The sequence below is a fragment of the Enhydra lutris genome, unplaced genomic scaffold (genome assembly GCF_002288905.1).
Source record: "Enhydra lutris kenyoni isolate GAN:26980312 unplaced genomic scaffold, ASM228890v2 scaffoldscaffold58, whole genome shotgun sequence".
Taxonomy (NCBI): domain Eukaryota; kingdom Metazoa; phylum Chordata; class Mammalia; order Carnivora; family Mustelidae; genus Enhydra; species Enhydra lutris.
Window position 1 is genome coordinate 6,276,451 of NW_019154142.1, and position 21,489 is coordinate 6,297,939.

General features: G+C 40.8%; 1 protein-coding gene across 1 annotated transcript in view; it reads right to left on the bottom strand.

Annotated features, from left to right (window-relative positions):
* Window positions 1-20,811, bottom strand: part of LOC111158343 (coiled-coil domain-containing protein 162-like) — a 50,686-nt gene extending 29,875 nt beyond the window's left edge. The window contains exons 1-5 of the mRNA XM_022520318.1: window positions 20,757-20,811; window positions 19,570-19,715; window positions 7,357-7,593; window positions 6,269-6,407; window positions 4,914-5,034 (exon numbers count right to left, since the gene is read on the bottom strand). Of these exons, the coding sequence (XP_022376026.1) occupies window positions 4,914-5,034; window positions 6,269-6,407; window positions 7,357-7,593; window positions 19,570-19,715; window positions 20,757-20,795 (682 nt within the window). The 5' untranslated portion in view covers window positions 20,796-20,811. The remainder of the gene's footprint in view (window positions 1-4,913; window positions 5,035-6,268; window positions 6,408-7,356; window positions 7,594-19,569; window positions 19,716-20,756) is intronic.
* Window positions 20,812-21,489: the final 678 nt, after the last annotated feature.

A 21,489-nucleotide genomic window follows, 5' to 3' on the forward strand; every position in this document is an offset into this window, starting at 1 on the left:
ATCATAGTAAAGGCTCTGAGAAGGTCTGGAGCAAAGAAAACCTTTTTAACATTATTTACCACAAGTTTCCCAAACTTGTTTAGGTAAAAAAAGAAAACAAAACATCCCCCTCTCGCCCCCTAACCCTTGTGAAACACAGTAGAAGTCCTTTCCTTACAATCAAGACTAAGAGTGGGTTAATCAAAAGAAGTCTGTTAAACCAGAGAATGCTTTTAAAAAATGAATTGCAGTAACTTGACATTTTAAATATTTAACTTAAAAACATTTAACTTAAAAATATACAAATATACAAACATTTGCCAATTTTCTAACATAGAACTTAGGCCTTTTCTTTGTATGAACCCACTCATTGGAGATCTGTACTATCTTTCTTCTAGAAACCGTAACACGTTGTGTGGTTTTCTAGTGTGTGGTTTTATTGGTTTGCTCGTTTCTTTTTATGGAAAGAAAACTAAAAGACCATGAAACAATCCAAATGTATCCTTTTTTTAGGGCAGTTTTAAGTTCATAGAAAAATTGAGCAGATAGTACGGAGACTTCCCACATAGTCCATGCCCCCTCTCCCCCAACACACAGCCTCCCCAACTATCAACATCCTACACCAGTGTGGTATGTTTGTTACAACTGATGAGTGTACAATGACATCTCATTATCACCCAAAGTACATAGTTTACGTTATGGTCCACTCTTGGTGAAGCTATGGGTTTGGCGAATGTGTAATTGGCATCTCTCCATTATTATATTTTCATACAGAATAGTTTCACTGCCTTAAAAATCCTCTGTATTCTGCCTGTTCATCCTTCTTTCCCCTCTAAACCCTTGGTAACCACTGATCTTTTTATTGTCTCCATAGTTCTGCCTTTTCTCGAAAGTCATATATTTGGAATTATACAATATGTAGTCTTTTTAGGTTGGTTTCATATATTTGGAATCATACAATATGTAGTCTTTTTAGGTTGGTTTCTTTCACTTTGGGAATATGCATTTCTATCCATGTCCTTTCGTGGTTTGATAGTTCATTTCTTTTTAGCACTAAATATTATTCCATTGACTGGATGTACCACAGTTTATCTATTTCAACTTGGTCTTTATAGGACAGATCTCTTTTTGTACTCCCATTTCATTGGCTTATATAATACTTAATTAAATTACTCAAACACAATGACAAGCAAAACTGGTATGAACAGGTTTGGAACAAACAATGATCAATGATGCTAGGTAAACATAGGTAACCCAAAGACTATGATTAGTGAGTATTTTGCCAGTTTATGTTACCAAGGGAATGGAAACTTTAGGTTCAAGCAAAACATTTTTGTCCACTTACTGTTAACATGTGTATATTTATGTTTTTCTAACTGCCTACAATAATATCACTGGTTAATATAGTATGATATGCTTAGGGTGAAACTCACCAGCAAAGAGAATGGATCTCAATCCACATTCCTAAAAGTTTTCTTGACTTTTTAAATTATTTTTCTGCTTCTTATCAGATGTGGTTATCTTTTTAACCTCATAATGTAACTGACAATAAGCATGTACCAGAATTACAAGTGTCTCCACTATTCTTAGTGCTTGCTTGTGGATTGCCTCAAAGTGATCATTTTGAGACACCTTGGTGTGGAATGTGACATGTGATTTCTTACATATGGATTTCCTCTATCTAGAAGCTTTTTTTTTTTTAGATTTTATTTATTTATTTGACAGACAGATCACAAGTAGGCAGAGAGGCAGGTAGAGAGAGAAAGAGGAAGAAGCAGGCTCCCCACTGAGCAGAGAGCCCGATGCGGGGCTCAATCCCAGGACCCTGGGATCATGACCTGAGCTGAAGGCAGAGGCTTTAAACCACTGAGCCATCCAGGTGCCCCTATCTAGAAGCTTTAATATTTTCTTCCCATACCCCTGGGATATAGATATTCCACTTTGGAGATGGCTGACCTTATAAAAGTTCAGAGAAATTGAGAAAATCAATTAAGAATGACTTCAATGCAGGGGCGCCTGGGTGGCTTAGTGGGTTAAAGCCTCTGCCTTCAGCTCAGGTCATGATCCCAGGGTCCTTGGATCGAGCCCCGCATCGGGCTCTCTGCTCAGCGGGGAGCCTGCTTCCCTTCCTCTCTCTGCCTGCCTCTCTGCCTACCTGTGATCTCTGTCTGTCAAATAAATAAATAAATAAAATCTTAAAAAAAAAAAAAAAAGAATGACTTCAATGCCAAAATGTCAAATATGGGGAACAACAGAGCCTTTCTGAATCAGTGGAACTCAGCTCTCTGCTAAGTCAAGCCCTGAGACTTAACAAGGATGTCTGGAGTGACTTTTTAAAGTTCTCAGGGGAGTACCAGATCAGCTCTGACAAACTAGCACTGGACCAGGTATGGCTGCCACATTTTCAGATGCTCCCCGATAGACTGGAAACTCATTCAGAAATTATACAAGAAGATTAAGCTCTAAGACAAGGTGGGAAGGAGTGGGGGAGACAGAGAAGTATTGGAGGGTTTCTTTCTGGCTGGTAATAAATGTGGACACCAGAGTTGGCCAAGAGGGAGAGAGAAGAACCTGAGGGAAGGACACGAGCTTGGGAGATCCCCTGGATCTCAGTAATTTCCATTCCCAACTCCTTCTCTAGAAACTCCCAGTGCCAAGCTAACCTTGACTGCAAAAGGTGGTCTCTGCATGAAGAAGTGGCCCCTGTTGGAAGCCCCATTCACTATGGTGACTTCTTGCTGCTGAGATGCACAGTAGGTGGGTGGGCATTCCAAGGTTTCAATGCCTTCTTTGAAGGTTCCCGGTCCACAGAGGTCTCAGGAAGACTACACTGAAGAAATGTCTATAAAAGCACCCCTGGCACACAGCAGGGACTCCATCACTTGCCCTGGCGGAACGCACTACAGTAGGACCCCCACATCAAGTCATGCCACACAGACCAAAACAAAACCTGCAATAACAAGACATCCTCACTATTGGCATTTGTTTCAAAAGTCATGAGTGTAGAATCTGAAAACGAGCTTAGAATTGGCCAGCACACTGTAGCCAAATGTTGGTAATATCTACCTTACCACCATTAACAGTAACTCTACCTCCCCTATGCCTGACTCCCACCAGCCCCTTACTGAAGGCTCTTTCCAAGCACAGCCGAGGAGCACCCTGCCCCAGGCAGCACACAGCAGAACTGCAAGGCCAAAATGCTTCCTCCCTTCCCCCACTATCCGGGTGTCTCATTAAACCACAGCCTGAAACACGCAGAGGGTTGCACCTGCTGGGTGCCTGTGGATTTTCTCCCAAGACTCGAAGGGAGCCACCTGGATGCAGCAAATGAGCACAGACAACGAGTGCTTTGTGTCTTATTAAATGTTCTGTCATTGAAGCTAACCTCACTGGGTATGGTGACATCCCCAGTCGAGAAGTGGCTTGCCCTCTCATTGCATAGCCTTTTCCCAAAGCCCTATTTCCAGAATTCAGTTATACTCAAAGCACTGATAAGAATGACAATGTCTTAGGTGAGGACCTAGATGATTAATGCACATTACAATGTCTGTGGAATTTGTCTCAAAAGGAAGATCTAATTTAGTTTGCTAATCAAACAACTTCTCCGTCATTTAAAGGTTGGGGATTTTCCTACAGAATTAGTAGGAGTCAGGAGTAGACATTGAAGTGTGGACAGGATCAGCTATGTAATCTATGGCACTCTGTGCAAAATAAAAATACAGGGTTTCTTACTGAAAAAGCAGGGGGGAAAAAGCACCCCTAGAGGTACTAAGACACAGTGGTTTCTTTCTTCCGCAGTCCCTCTCTTGACCTGTCATGGTGTTTTTACTCGTTTTTAATGCTGTGCTCCCCAGGCACAGGAATGCTTGTGAGGCTAGTGCAACCCTCACAGGCACCCAGGGGTTCCATCCTGTGCCCGGAAGCATGAATGTGTGTGCAGTTGCTGCCTGGTGGCCCCATGCCCTCGCTGGGGGCAGAGAGGTGGAGCCAGGCAGCTTTCCCTCCTGGGGGCCCGCTGTGGACAGGCAACCCTAAGGGTATTGTAACCTCCATTCCAGGGTATTGTACGAATCTCAGGATAGGCAATAGGCTTGCTCCCACTGAGTTACCCATCAGACATACCATGATGTTTCCAGACTAGGGTCCTTGAGATACCACTAGGTACACATATCCTGATATTCCTCCTGATCAGGTCCCCAGTGGAGTGGAGGGCAGTAGTAACTCCTGGGTGGGAATGCTAGCGGGGAGGTGTTTACGGTGCCAGAAAGCAGAAGAGTAGGCAGCTGAGAACCCCTCTTGGCAAGGTGAGGAGGCAGTAAGAAGTGGGACTATGTTTAAGACCAAGTCTCTAAGTCCTTAGTGCATGCTCCATTGACTCACAAAACACAAATTCTAAGTTAAAATCAAGAGTTTCAAGATGGTACCCATAAAGCATGCAAGCCAAAGTACTCTGTAAGTGCACTGATCACATGTCCATGGAGTGGTCCTGACTTTAGACTTCAGATGAAAGGAAGTAATCGCGACTGCCTTCCCACCCCAAATACATGTATTTGTAAGATTTTGACATATATGTCATATATATGTATTTTATACACACACACGCACACACACACACACACACACTTAAATATATTACAAATAAGAAAACTTATGTGTTTTACCCATTTCAACTTTATTTCGGTTATGAGGGAATCAGCAGAGTTGAGATTGAACTTAACAAATGTTTTCTATTTAAAAGACTTCAAGTGGAAGGAAATATGTCAAAGTGTTAATAGTTCTCTCTGAACCAAGGTGTTAAAAAGTAATTTTTATATCATTTTCTGGACATTGTGGTAATTTTTTTTACCATGAAAATGATATATGGATTGCTTTTATAATTAGGGAAAAAATGAATAAATGTTATTTTGTGAAGTAATAAAATAAACATACTTTACCTGTAGGGAGAGTACACGTCTTCTTGGATTTTTCTGATACAACCAGTGCTATCTCTCTGTTAACTTTTCTTAATACTTCTTGGATCATATGAATTTCAAGATTTTCCAGAAGTTTCTGAAGCTAGAGTCAGAGGTTTAAGAGTCACTTTCTACATTCAGCTTACACTTTGAGATCCTGAGTCAAATTCCTACTACAGAAGGGTCTGGGGCTATGTCCTGTTCTTCAGCTACTCTCTCCCAGGGAGAAGGAAGGGTTCCTTTCTTGGGTTTCCAAGTGCTTCTGCAAGGGTATACACCTCTTTAGAGACAACAGCTTTTCTCCTGGCCCACATCCCAGTTGATAAAATACAACCCTTTTGTACCAAGTCGTGCTAAATTGCAAAGTGCTCAATGTCTGAGGTGACCTCATGTATATTGGGGGTCTCTGAATGTGGGCAGGAATTTCATGAGTTGTTATTACAAGAGAAACCCCTCGGCCTGAAACTCAATTTAGATATCAAGGAGGATTTCATGAGAATATTTTAAAATCCAAACATGACTAGGAGAAAACTCTCCCAATAACCATGTGCCCTTACTTTACCCATTATGCTTGTAGAGCCCATGTTTCTCCCTGTCAGAGGACCCCAGGTTCTAGAGAGAACCAGGGCTCAGAAGGGTAAACAATGGGCTTGGGACTGGGGTCCCAACACTGTGTGTTGCAGGGGTGGGGGACGGGTAGCCACTGAATTCTTGATCTTCAGGGGACACTTGCACTGACACTCAAACAGCTAGAATTTTTGCTTGCCTGTTACCATAACAAGGAGAACACAGCCTTGCCTGTTATAGACATAAGGGAACACAGCCATGTGGAGATGGTGTCCCAGGACCAAGGTGAACAAACCCTTGGAAAAACAACCTCCCACATAGACCTTCTAGCATACCAAATGGACCTGTGCATAAATCATGACTTATTCTCAGAAAAACAATCAATCATAGCAGCTATTTTAAATATCCCATTTTTCATGGATGTATGTGTTGGGGGCAGTGGATAATTTTGTGTTAGATTTTAAATTTAAGATGCCAGTATGTTCTCTATCATCATCTTTTATTGTGGTAGTGTACTTTAATTAGAGGAGAATCAAAATACACAGCTCTAGACCTACAAAATGGAGATACTAGGGCTAGTTATTTACTTAATCAAAGCCCCACATGTTTTAAATACTTAGTTCTCTCCGAGGCTGTTTAGTGATTGACATATCTTCAATCTCCACTTAATATCTTAGGGAAAATAATGCCACTTGGGTATATCTGTAGTTTTACATGCTTATGCCGTAAAGCAAATTTTCAAAGTCACATTCAAAATAGTTCCTGCATACCTGCTGAGTTTTTATTTCGATTTCTGAAGCTCCTTTGGGGGGAAGAATAGACTGACTGCTTATTATAATACCTTCGAATTCATCTTCTTTCCCCATCCGCCTAGCTATAGCTTTCATGCTGGGATAGAGAATGTCAGTTCTATTAAAGATAAGAGACAGAAATTAGCAAACAATCGTATTTTTTCTTATTTAGATTCTCTGACAATTATTTTTGTTCACATTCTGCTTCCTGTCATTGTGTATAAACCTCCCAACCCATTATAGAAACTCATATTGCCATCTAAATTCACCACAGTTGCCACGCCCTTAGTCAATATTAAATCCCGAGGACTTTTCCCCTTGGGTACATATAATTTCACTCTTCATTCTTCAAAACATTGACAAGTTTTCTCACTGCCTAGTTACCAGGAAAGCTGACTGTAATAACTTGTAGGATAGACCATTCGGACTATGCCACCAAAGAGAACCTTCTTGTGCCCAGTAAGGTCCAAGAATGGTGAGTGGACGCTTGGTGGATGCTTGTTTGATAACAAAACACATGGCAGAAGCAACATGTCTTTCTTGCCTGCTAAGTCATCCCAGCTAGAGCCAGAAGCTGTGAAACACCCCTAACACCCCCACCCTCCCGCAGACCTAAGACCTTGCACCATATTATACCTCTGGCTACAGAGAGAGAGAGAGAAAAATACGAGAGACTCAACACTTGGGTCCAATGGGACAGGAAATGGGGAGGAGGTCACAGCAGCAGCCTCTCCCTACCTAGTGCTCGCTGGGATCCTATGAACTAAAAAAGCTGACGAGTCAGCACCATGGGGACACCGGAGAAGCACAAGTTCCTCGAGACAGAACTCTAGGTAAATGAGATACAGTGTTGCTTAGTGGAACACAGCACTGTCCCTGTAGTCAAAAGAACCCAGCTGTTCCTATAAAGCGCTGGTGACAGGACACATCACCCAGCTTCCTCTGCGCTCAGTGGGGCTGGGCATACCAGGTTTATAGACCAAATCTCGCCCTCAGCATAAGGGGAGGAATTTATCAGACACCAGATTCCACTCATTCACGGCAATTTCCACCTCAGCAATGCTCACCCGTAGAGTTTTGAGAACTGTTTGTGGAGGGAGACAGAATCAAGGTCCTGGCCTCGCAGTTTGAGTCGGCCCCAGTGCTCCTTTAGCACTTCCAGCTGCTTCCACAGCACCAGAAAGGATCTCAGAACAGCAAGGGACATCACCGCATTGCATGGGCCCCTCAGCAGTCTGGAGGCTTTGGGGCTGCTTTGGAACGGATTTCTGAATCCTGGCACTCTGGACACATCTGGCTGAAAGCATTACAGAAAGTCTTCTTTATTAATCATAGATCGATATAGGATAAACTTTTACATTAACCCACGGAGAAGGAGCATTTTGGAGAATGCGTATTCTCCATAGGAGGAATGGGTTATGGGCTTACAGCACATTATAGCTTAGAGAGGGTAAGCATCCTTTCTAAATAGATAAGATACAGAAAAGAGGCAAATATCTCCATTTCAGCTTTCTGCTTGAGTCCTGTACCACTCATTTTAAAAACTCTTTTACTTGGGTATTAACCTTCTATCTGCCTTTGAAAAATTAAGCCTTTTGTGTTTAGACTCTGCAGTCTGGAAAGTACCCTTCAACACACTTGAGATTTAATTCCCCTTCACGGTAGAGCTGTAATATGACCTAAAATTAGGGATTTTACTTGTTTCATGGATGAGGAAATGGAAACATAAGTTTATCTTATCTTCTAGTCCTTCTCCTGTCCTTTAAAAGTTTACATGTCTCTTAATTTGAACTTATTATCCAATGGGCAATTTTCCTTTAGAATAATGATTTGTTTGTTCATTCATTGGCAGTTGCCTTAACTCAGTGTTTGTTGAGGGACCGCTCTGCCCTGGAGAATGTGGAGGGAACAAGGTTTTCAGGTCCCCCTCTACTGCAGCCAGGGTGTGAGGGTCAAGGTCACCCAGAGAGTGACAGACAAAACGGGAACCTGCATCCAGGTTCTCACCTGAGGACAGGGTCTCAGTCACAGGAAAAGGAGCATTGCTTTGCAAAGATGCAAACTTGGATCATGAGGTTACCGCAAGAAAGGACTCAGAGAACATTCAGCAACAGCACCTCAGACACTCAAGTTTCCTGGCTCAGAACAGGAAGAACACCCACCCAGTGTAACTGGACCCGTGCTATTAACATATCTACAGAAAGGCTCCTGCCAGAAAGAGGGTTGGTCAGAGGCGGAGTTGGCGAGCCAGACCCAGGGGAGAGCTCACAGCTCCTGTATGTGGCAGACAGCCCCTCAAGGAGCCTACCTACTCACTAAGGAGCTAACCCAAGATTTCCAGATTTGTTTTATCCTCAGGAAACTTTCATCAAATAAAACCTTATGCAGTAATGGAAAATAGTCAACAGGCCAAGGCTGAGCATGGTGACAATGAGGGGGCAGCCTATAGGCCATGTGGCCCCACTCTGCTCAAAAAGCCCCAAGGTGTTCCCCTTAAAGTGTTTGTGTGCATTTCACCTGAAGACACAGAAAAAAAAAAAAATTAGTCTGAAAAGCACCTGGGACTATACCTGAAGGAGATTTATTGGCTAATCTAAAAGCAAATGGAAGAGCAGGGGCAGAGGAACTCCCCCAGAGATGGAGGATGCCACTGGCATATGCCAGTATTTCACCGTCCACTTAGTTCGCTAGCACAGGTGGGTGAGCTCAGATGCAAAACCCTCCCACCACCATCGTGCAAAGACAGGCAGGGGCAATTGGTGATGGCACTGTTGGGTTGCCTTGCTGAAGCCAGAGCAGGCGCCATTTGCAACACTTCCCTGCTCCCTAGCTGGGGGAGGCAAGAGCAAGCAGTGGCAGCATTCTCCCACTCCTCAGCTAAAGCTGGTGAGCACAGGTGGTTGCAACACGTCTGTACTCACTGGTTGGGGCTGGCAACTGTGAGCAGTCTCAGTGTTTTCCTGCTCTCAGCCTAAAGCCAGAATATGCACATGGACAAGACATTTCTTCCTCCTGTTGCATTCCCAAAGCCCCCAGGCACGTGCAGTCAAGACATCTTCCTGCTGCCTTTCTGAAGCTGGAGAGTGTGCCCTAACCCCTACATTCTCAAGCTGCCTAGTTAATGCCAGTGGATATATGAAATCCACACAGGGAAGGCTCCTTGACTGCCTGCCGCTGGTGGCCAAGGGGGCTGACATTCCTGAGCTCCAAGGGAATGTCACCGTCAGAAAGACAGTATGTGACAGGCCACCTCTTCCAGGCACTGCAGATGGCAGACTAAAGTGCAACCCTGTCTTGTTGTGAAAAAAAAAAAAAAAAAAAACAAAAAACCATTTACTTATGCTGCAGCTTTGGCCTGAGGAGCAGGTTTCAGGTTTTCCCTACATCTAGAGGCTACAGAGATGCTCCCAGGGAGCATAAGCAGGAAGACACCATCCTTGTGCGCTTTCTGTGCTTCAATATGGCTCAAAAGTCCTCCCAGAAAGAGCTTATATATTCATGTAGAGTTCCACATTTTGTAGGCCAGCAGGGATTATGACTGTGGCTGCACTAGACTATATTTGCATGTATTTTTTAGAGATTTTATTTATTTATTTGAGAGAGAGAGAGAGGATATGAGTGGTGTGAGGGGGGAGGAGCAGAAGGAGAGGGAAAAGCAGACTCCTCACCGAACAGGGAGCCCAACATGGGGCTCGATCACAACCTGAGCCCAAGGCAGATGCTTGACCTACTGAGCCACCCAAAGCCCCAACATATTTGCATATTTTAAAAGCTGCTGCCTGTAGGTCTAGCTTCAGATTAGCCTGAAACTTGGTGCTAAATGAAATTTCTCCCCTTGGAACACTGACAGGCCTTGGTACATCCTCAATGACAAGGACATATCAATATTAAATCAGGCTGATTAGACAATCACAAAGTTTTAAGAAACAACCAAAAGCTAGGGCAAGGTTGAACGAGAAGTTTCATCAACTACACAAGGGCACTCTAAGACTGAGAGACTCAGAAAAAGACCATAATGCTATGGAGATAAGTAATCTACCTGATAAAGAATTCAGGGTAAATGCCATAAAGATGCTTACCAAACTTGGGAGAGGAACGAATTAACACAGTAAGGATTCAATAATGAGATAGAAAATATAATAAAGTACCAAACACAAGTCCTCATAGCTGAAGAATGTAATAACGGAACTGAAAAATACACTAGAGGTGTTAAACATCAGACTGGATGAAGCCGATGAATGAGTCAGCAAGCTAGAATGCAAAACAATGGAATTTACCCAGACAGTGCCATGAAGGGAAAAAGGAATTTTAAAAAATGAAGATACCTTAAGGAACCTATGAGACAATATCAAGCATAATAACATTTGCATTATAGGGGTCCCAGAAAGAGAAAAGAAAGAGAAATAGGCAGAAAACTTATTTGAAGAAATAATGACTGAAAACTTCCCTTAACCTAGGGAAGGAAACAGATATCTAAGTCCAGGAGACCCAGAGAGCTCCAAATAAGAGATACACACCAAGACACATTATAATTAACGTGTCAAAAGTTAAAGAGAGAATCTTAAAAGTAGCAAGAGAAAAACCAATTGTTATATACAAGAGAAACACCATAATCAGCAGATTTCTCAGCAGAAACTTTGCAGGCCAGAAGAGAGTGACCCGATATATTCAAAGTACTGAAAGGAGAAAACCTCTAACCAAGAACACTCTACCTGAAGGTTATCATTCAGAACTGAAGAAGAGAGAGAGTTTTCCAGACAAAAGCTTAAAGAGTTCATCGCTCCTAAACTGGCCTTATAAAAAATGTTAAAGAGGGGCGCCTGGGTGGCTCAGTGGGTTAAGCCTCCGCCTTCGGCTCAGGTCATGATCCCAGGGTCCTGGGATCGAGCCCTGTGGGCTCTCTGCTCAGCAGGGAGCCTGCTTCCTCCTCTCTCTCTGCCTGCTTGTGATCGTTCTCTGTCAAATAAAGAAATAAAATCTTAAAAAAAAAAAAAAGAAATGTTAAAGAGACTTCTTTCAGCAGAAGCGAAATAGCACTAATTATTATTTTTTAAAGATTTTCTTTATTTGACAGAGAGAGATCACAAGTAGGCAGAGAGAGAGAGAGGAGGAAACAGGCTCCCTGCTGAGCAGAGAGCCCGATGAGGGACTTGATCCCAGGACCCTGAAATCATGACCTGAGCCAAAGGCAGAGACTTAACCCACTGAGCCACCCAGGCACCCAATAGCCCTAATTATTAACAACAACAACAACAAAAATACAAAAGTAAAAATCTCTCCAGAAAAAGTAAATATATAGTAAAGGTAATGAGTTAATTTATAAAACTACTATGAAGGTCAAAAAGTCAAAAGTAAAATTAACTAAAATTACAATAATTAGTTGAGGTAAATAAAATAAAAAGATGTAAAATGTGACATCAAAAACAAACATGGGGGGTATGGTAGTTCAAATGTAGGGTTTGGAAAATGTTCAAATATAAGTTGCTATCAACTTAAAAGAGACAGTTATATACATAGGATGATATACGTGAACTTACAGTAACTACATAGCAAAAATTTATATTAAATATATAAAAGAAAATGAGAAAAGAATCTAAACATAACACTAAAGAAAGTCACCAAACCAGAGGGGAAGAAAGAAAGAGAAGAAGGAAGGAATAGAAAGGAACTATAAAAATAGTCACTAAACAAATAACAAATGGGGATAAGTACTTACCTATCAATAATTAAAATAAATGCAAACAGACTAAGTATTCTAAAAAAATATCACAGAGTAGCTGAATGGATAGAAAAGCAAGGCACATTTATATACTGCTTTTCAGAGACTCATTTCATAAGTAAGGACACACACCAACTGAAAGTGAAGGGATGGAAAAAAGATATTCCTTGTAAATGAAAATGAAAAGAAAGCTGGTATAGCTATGCTCATATTAGACAAAATAGACTTTAAAACAAAGACTATAATAAAAGACAAAGAGGAGCACTACATAATGATAAAGAAATCAACCTCAAGAAGATAACACTTTTATAAATATATATGCACCCAATGTAGGAGGACCAAAGAATATAAAACAAATATTAAGAGACCTAAAGGGAGAAATTGACAGCAATACAATAATAATAGGATACTTTGACATCCCACTTGTATCAATTAATAGATCGTCCAGATGGAAAAAAATCAATAAGGAAACATGGGCTTTAAATGACACAAACAGGGGCGCCTGGGTGTCTCAGTCATTACACATCTGCCTCAGGTCATGGTTCCAGGTCATGGTCCCAGGGTTCTGGGATCGAACCCCATGTCAGCCTCCCTGCTCAGTAGGAAGCCCTTCTCCCTCTCTTATTTCCCTTGCTTGTGTTCCCTCTCTCGCTGTCTCTCTGTCAAATAAATAAATAAATAATCTTTTAAAAAAATGACACAAAGCCCAAGTTAGTAAAAGGAAAGAAATAATAAAGATCAGAGCAGAAATAAATACAATAGAGACTAAAAAGATAGTTTTAAAAAAATCAATGAAGTGCTGGTTCTTTGAAAAGATAAACAAAACTGACAAACCTATGGCTAGGCTCAACCAAGAAAAAAAGAGAGGGCTAAAAGGAATAAAATCAGAAATGAAAGAACTTATAACTGATACCACAGAAATATAGAAGATCGTTAAGAGACAATTATTAACAATTACATACAAATAAAATGGACAACCTAGAATAAATAGATAAATGCCTAGGAACTTATAAATCTTCAAAGATTGAATCATAAAAAAAAATCTTAATAGACCAATTACTAGTAAGGGGATTGAATCATTAATCAAAAACCTCCTAACAAACAAAAATCCAAGACCAGACAGCTTCACTGATGAATTCTACCAAACATCCAAAGAAGATTTAACATCTATCCTTCTCAAACTCTTCCAAAAAATTAGAGGAGGGAATGTTTCCAAGCACATTTTATGAGGCCACATTACCCAGATATCAAAAACAGATGAGGACAACACAAAAAAGAAAATTACAGACCAATATCCCCAATTAACACAGATACAAAAATCTTTAACAAAATATTAACAAACAAAATTGAGCAATATAGTAAAAGGATCATGTGCCATTGACCGAGTGGGATTTATTTCAGGAATGCAAGGATGGTTCAACATTCACAAATCAATCAACATGATAAACCTGATTAATAAAATGAAAGATAAATCATGATCATCTCAATAGATGCAGAAAAAATATTTGAAAAAATTCAACATCCATTTATGATAAAAATTCTCAGCAAAGTGGGTAGAGTGGAAATGTATCTCAACACAACAAAGCCATATGTGACAAACTCACAGCTAATATATTCAGCTGTGAGAAGCTTAAAGTTTTCCCCCTAATATTGGAAACAAGATGAGGATGTTCACCCTCTTCATTTTTATTCAACATAGTATTGAAAATCCCAGCCAGAGCAATTGGGCAAGAAAAAGAAGTAAAAAGCACATGAAATGGAAAAGAAGAAGTAAAATTGTCACCATTTGCAGATCACATGATATTATATATAGAAAACTAAAGATTCCACAAAAAAACTATTGGAACTAACAAATGAATTCAGCAAAGTTGCAGGATACAAAATTAATATACAAAATCTGTTGTGTTTTTATACATTAATAACAAACTACAAAAATGAGAAATGGAGAAAACAATTCCATTGATAATCATATAAAAAGAATACTGAGCAGTAAACTTAAACAAGGAAGCGCAAGACCTGTACACTGAAAACTATAACTTGTCAATTGAAGAAGACACTAATAAATGGAAAGATATTCCATGCTCATGGAATTAGAAGAATTAAAATTAATATTAATATATTCATACTACGCAAAGCAATCTACAGATTCATGCACTTTTTTTTTTAAGATTTTATTTACTTATTGGACAGAGAGAGAGAGAGATCAGGCAGAGAGCAGGCAGAGAGCAAGGAGGAAGCAGGCTCTCTGCTGAGCAGAGAGCCCGATGCGGGGCTCAATCCCAGGACGCTGAGACCATGACCTGAGCCGAAGGCAGAGGCTTAACCCACTGAGCCACCCAGGCGCCACATGCAGTCTTTATCAAAATTCTAATGAATTTCTCACAGAACTAGAATAAATAATTCTAAAATATATTATATGGAACCACAAAAGACTCCCAAATGATTAAAACAATCTTGAGAAAGAAAAACAAATCTAGCAGTACGATCCCTGATTTCAAACTATACTACAAAGCTATAATGATCAAACAACATGGTACTGGCATATAAATACATAGATCGGTGGAACAGAATAGAGAGCCCAGAAATAAATTCATGCATATATGATCAATTAATTTATGACAAGGTAGGTAAGAATATAGAATGACGAAAGGACCATCTTTTCAATAACTGGTACTGGAAAAACGGGACAGCTACATGCAAAAATTAAAACAGACCACTGTCTTACACCATATACAAAAATAAACACAAAATGGATGAAAGACTTGAATGTAAGGCCTGAAATTTAAACTCCTAGAAGAAAACATAGGCAGTAAGATCTTTGACATATTTTTTTGGATCTGACTCCAAAGTCAAGGAAAACAAAAGCAAGAGTAAACAAGTGGGACTACATCAAACTAAAAAGCTACTGCACAGTGAAGGGAACCATCAGCACAATAAAAAAGTCATCTACTGATGGAAGAAGATATTTGCAAATCATATCCCTAATAGGGGTTAAAATCCAAAATACATAAAGAATTCATACAAGTCAATAACAAAAAACCCAGAAAATTTAAAACTGGTCAGAGGATCTGAATAGACATTTTCCAAAAACAAACAAACAAACAAACAAACAAACAAACCCATATAGATGCTCAATAAGTATATGAAGAATGCTTAACATTACTAATCGCCAGAGGACTGTAAATCAAAACCAGAATGAGATATCACTACACACCTGTCAGAATAACTATCACTAAATAAATAAATAAATAAATAAGTTTTGGCAAGGTAAAAAGAGAACTGTTGTGCACAGTTGATGGGAATGTAACTAGTGCACCACTATGAAAAACAGTATGGAGGTTCCTCTTAAAAACAGAACTACCATATGATCCAGTAATTCCACTATTGGGTATCTACGAAGAAAATCAAAGTATGAATTTGAAAAGATATATGCATGTTATGTTCATTGAAGCATTATTTGCAATAGCCGAGATATTGGAAACAACCTAAGGGCTCATTGATGGATCACCAGTTAAAGAGGCGATTACACACACACACACAGGAATACTACTCAGCCATAAAAAAGAATGAAAACTTGCCATTTGTGACAATATAGATGGATCTAGAGGGTATTAAGCTAAGTGAGATAAGTCAGTCAGACACAAGTACTGCATGCTTTCACTTTTATGTGGAATCTAAAAAACAAAACAAAATTAAAGCAAGACATCGATACAGAGAACAGACTGGTGGTTGCCAGAGGAGAGGAGGTTTGGGGGACAAATGAGTAAAGGGAAACAAGAAGTACAAACTTCCAATTATAAAATAAAAAACTCATGTGGATATAATGTACAGTTTGTGGAATACAGTCAATAATACTGTATTAACTTTGTATAGTAATGGATGGTAACTAGGCTTACTATGATTTTCATTTTGCAATGCAATACAATCAGAGAATCATTATGTTTTATACCTGAAATTAGTATTATATGTTAATCATACCTCAATTTAAAAAGGCATTATAAATTTAAAAAATACACCAAAACTCCAACTTGCCTCTGAGGAACCCAGGGCTCCTGGGACCACTGCTTTAAGGGCCTATTACTTTTGTTTTGGAGTTTAAGAGCCTGAAGTCTAAGAGATCATGGCCAGGAAACCCAGAGTCCTTTCTCACAGGCAGTATAAATTCCAGTGCTTCCTAGTGTCTATGAATATTTAAAAACAAATCATGAAATAAAACTAATTAAAATAAATAATTACAGGGGTGCCTGGGTGGCTCGGTGGGTTAAAGCCTCTGCCTTCAGCTCAGGTCATGAACTCAGAGTCCTGGGATTGGGCCCCGCATCGGGCTCTCTGCTCAGCAGAGAGCCTGCTTCCTCCTATCTCTCTGCCTGCCTCTCTGCCTACTTGTGATCTCTGTCTGTCAAATAAATAAATAAAATCTTAAAAAAAAATAATAATTACTTTAACATAAACTTAGCATGTTAATATATTCATATTAAGAGAAGTTTTCTCTTCCTAAGTGTTTTAGAGGATGGAAGAAGGAACAGGAGACAGGATACAGCATGAAGGTGGGGGAGAGTGGGGATGTCAGGGAATGATGGCAATCCATCAAAAACAGGACCAAGTAATGGTAACTAGAGGGCCCAAAGGGCCCAGTATGCTTCTTGATCTTGGTACTACTTGGTGCCAAGCCTGATTTACAAATGCTCCCTCTGAATGAAACATCTAATTCTGTGTGGAATTTAGATAGCCCATCCCAACACACTTTGTTTTCCACTAATTTTCCACTGAAGTAGACTTAGCTAGTAGGACACAGGGAAGATCTATTAGAAGGCTCTGGAAAGGATTTTCTTCCTTGGTAAAAAGATAAAGCCCCTTAAGGAGAAAGTTTTTTGTTCTTGTTTTCATCTTACAAGGATGAAAGAGACATTTTCCTGACATACCCAAGATGGCACAGCTGGGGCCTACATCAACCTGAGTGGCTGTACCAACCCGAACCACCTCCTCCTAGACTTGTTTTGAAAGAGTAGTACCCTTTCTAATTTAAGTCATGGCTAGTAGGACAACCTGTTTCTTATAGCAAGTTCACCTTCATTGGCATAGAGGGGCATCAGCTAAAAGGTAAAAAATCTGAAGAAGCTTCTGAAAGAGTGGTGTGGAAGTTGAAACCTGATGGATAACTAGGATTTAATCAGATGATGAAGTAGAGAGGGAGGAGGAAAAGGAAGGAAGTTTTCCACCAGAGGGACTGGCTCGCACAAAGTTACTGAGGAGAGACAGCATGGTACGTTTCATAAAATGAAAGAAGTTGAGGGTGGAGATACCAGGAGGAGATAGGTGGTGAAGGTCTCATTGTGGCATTTAGATTCTATTTTGGGGGGCTTTGGAAATCATTGAAGGGTTATAAGAGGGAAGTGACATAATCAGTTTTGCATGTAAAAATATTACCCTGGTGAATGTACCAGAAGGAGGCAAGGGTGAACATAGGGAGTCTAACTGGAGGTTATGCTCATAGCCTAACATTAGGAGACAATGCTGACTGGGGGTTGGTGATGGAAGATGGGGAGCAGTAGACAAACTTGAGAGATATTAAGGTAATAGGATAGTAAAACTTAGCATTTGATTGTGGGGTATGAAGAGAGAAATCAAAGATGGGTGTCCAGATTTTTTGGCTTGGGCCACTGGGTGAGGAGTGGTCCACTGACAGAGAATATGGAAAGAAGGGTGAGTTTTGGGCTGTGAAATAAGCTCAGTTTGGGACACATGGACTCTGGGGTGGAACAAGGAAGTTGAATGCATGAATCTGACAGGATTGAAATTGGAACACGACATGTAGATGGTCATTGCATGAGTCATCACGTGTAAAGTCATCAAAGTTACGAAAGCAGATGAGTTTGTCTCTGGGGGAGAGGCTGAGAAGTGGAACAACGTAGTGGGCAAGAGTAGAGGGGAGCTCCGGCGCCAGACTGTTCATTTGGAATCTGGGTTTCTCTCCTCACGAGATTATATGACTTTGGACACATCACTTAACCTTTCTGAGCTTCAGTATTATCTGTAAAACGTGAATACTGCGAGTACCCCCTTCATGGAATTGTTGTGAAGATGAAAGAAACTAGTAATTACTAAAGCACTCTGAAAAGATCTCAGTCATACCAATGGTAGTAGTAAGAGTGTTCAGGGGACACTTATGGACCAGACACAGTGCCTAGGGCCTACAAAGTCTTCTAATTTCTTTTAAAATCAGGAGATAAGGGATATTGAGGCTTAATAAAATGTTTTAATGTACGATATGATTTTTTTATATTAATACGGTTGTAAACTATCACTTTTAATGCTTTTTTATGGAGGAAGGAGCCAACAAAGACTGAAGTGGCTAATGACATGGAAGTCAAAATGCAGACCCGTGGGAGGGTAGTAGGGGACAGAACCCCAAAAATCATACTTTGGGGGATTGGGAGAGGAAGGGGGGGCAGGAGGCAGAGGAGAGTCTGTGGGGAAGTCTGAGAAGGCCTGGCTGCAATGCCAGGGGAAACTAGGAGGGAGCCCTGCTTTGGAAGCCAGGTGCAGGGAGGCCGCTAGAAGGACACACTGTGTCCAGTGCTGACAAGGGGGTCAGGTTGGAAGGGGACTGTAAAGTATCCAGAGGATTTAGTGACAAGGATCGTGGTGCTCTTGGTAAGAACGGTCTCAGTGGTGACAAATTGTAGTTTCTGAGGAGCGGATTGAAGGTAAGGAATTGGTCGGGGCTGCTGCAGACCTCTCTCTCGGAATGTTTGGCTCAGAAGAGGGGGCTCTTCAGATGGGGGCACGAGCTAGCTTACTCTGTGTCAGTACAAGTCTCTGGTTCCCAGATAGGGGCAGAATTATTTCCAGTTATGATAAGGTGGGCTAGAGGTTCTTGGCACCTTAGAGCTTCGGAGGGACAAGTCCAGAGGAGACAGCGCTTGCCTAGAAGTCTGTAGACTAGCTGAGTGATGAAGATGAGAGCCCAGGCTAGACAGATTCACCCAGGGTCTCTGTCATACCCCTCCAGTCCTTCCGACTCCAGTTCTACATGTGTCTTCCAACTCTAAATGTGCGTGTCTCCTAAGGAAATCCAGCCAGTTGGATTACTTGTTCCATTACTTGTTTCAGTGGGTCTCCCACAACTTTTGTTCTCTCTATTTTTTTAAAAGATTTTATTTATTTATTTGACAGATAGAGATCACAAGTAGGCAGAGAGGCAGGCAGAGAGAGAGGAGGGGGGAAGTAGGCTCCCTGCTGAGCAGAGAGCCCAATGCGGGGCTCGATCTCAGGACCCTGAGATCATGACCTGAGCCGACGGCAGAGGCTTTAACTCACTGAGCCACCCAGGCGCCCCTTTTGTTCTCTTTTTAAAATGAAAAGAAATGGATATACCATATATTAGAGATGACCCCTGCCCCACTGCTGCCCCCATGCAACATTAGCTCAGTCCTGGGGCCCATTGGGAAATACCACTGGACAGCATCTGTAGCTCTCTGACTCCAGAGAGGAAGGTCCTTTAATACATTACAGCCCTGGCCAATTACGTAGACTGTTTACCAAGAGTATCTGACTGTGTTTGTCCAGTGTGGCTTGCTGTGTGGAGGGGTCCTCCATGGTCATATGATGGCTGCTCAGAAGTACATCTTCCAAAAGCAGCTGCATGCCCACCAGCTCTCCATGGGCTACCTTGAGGTCAAGCTCACTCAGCCCACAGAGGCACAGCTAGAAACAAAAAAGAACAAAACAAAACACCCATGTTAAAGATTTCTATGTATCCTTTATACATGATTTTGGGGAGAAAACTAGAAATAATTATATTTATAAGCCCTGCCCTCTTGATTATTAGAAAATCCATAAAAATCTTAGAGTAACATTTCTAGCTCAAAGTTCTCCTTGAATATATCAGACTTTCAGCTTTGTATGGAAGCCCAAGGTTCCCAGCACTTTACTGTGGTATCTATACATGGTGAATGTATAGTATGATATCCATTTTCCTTGAAAAGTACAGATACAAACACAGGTATGCAAAAGAAAAATACCGGAAAAAAATAAACCAATATGTAAACTGTGATTGCTTCCTAGTGGGGGACTATAATTGATTTTCTTAACCATTCTTAATACTTTACTTTAAAAAATCCAAACAGTTATAAACAAAAGCAAACAGTATAGTTCCCATCTCCCGGCCCCCAAAACCATCAGCCTATGGCCAGGCCTGCCCCTATCACCACCACTACCCACTTCCATATTACTTTGGAGCAAATTTATGGTTGATTTTCACTTTTTTCTTAGTACTTTTCTATATTTTCTATTTTTTAAAAATGAGAACACAATGATATTTGCTTAGGTAATTAGGGGGGAAACACATAATTGAAAGAAATTCTCCTATGGATCCCGCTTAAAGAATTCTCTCCCTACCATTGTTTATAGGTAGGCCAGGATCCTGGTCACACAACCCTGAACTTCCAGCCTGGCTGTTTCTCTAAGAGGCCTGGAGAGTGATTGGAGATGGATGGCCACTCTCCCTGATCTTTACTGGCCATGGGAACTACAGCTGAATCTACAACTGAGGCCCATTCCACCAAGAAAATGATTCTCTTCTTGTCATAAGAAAACATGACTCACATGAAGCTGGGTTTATAGCTTCATAATCAAACACCCCTGCTTATCTCATAAATCATTCACCACTGACCTATGGACCCAAGGACGCCTGCTTTGCAGTCTACATTCATTTCTCTCTATGACAAGTGGGAAGACCTAGCCTACCTGCATATTATATTCTAGGGTATCTGGTCTGCTACTCATAACTGGAAACAGTCCTCCATCTTCCAGAAATGCTCTCCAAGGGAATAGCACGGATGCCTAAAAGAACCAAATAAGAAACATGATAATGGTATACTGTGTCTATAAATAATAATCATCTTGTATGAGCAGGATTTCTGTGTCTGTACTCCAAAACACTGTGGGATGATTTATTTACTATGTAGAAATAGTCTTGATAGAAGGTCCTTCATAATGTAGAGGAGAGAATAATCATCCTTTTTTTTCCCTCCAGAATATGGCTAAACATAGAAGGGTTCTTAAGACTTCAGTGTAACTAGTTAGTACCAGTGTTTGGAATTTCCAGAATACTATAAAAACAAAGGGACATATTTATATTCAACAAACATAAACTTAAATGTTCTCAATATTAGGAACTTTAATAATGAACTCAATATTAGGAACTTTCCTTCATCATCACTGTGTTCCAGTTCTAGGTAACAACTCAAAGCCAAAGTCACGATATTAACATGTGGACTTCTGTCTTCTCCATGTCACTGTCCAATAGCCAAGATGTCCTCTACTACTTGTGGCAGCACATGCAGCCCTGGACATAATTGACCTGTCCATCTGACCCCATTCTATAGTTGCACACTTGGAACTGGCTTCAGACAATTTTTAGAGTTAGACTTGATTCAGGTAGCAGGAAACCAGGACACTTGCATCTATCTAATCCCAG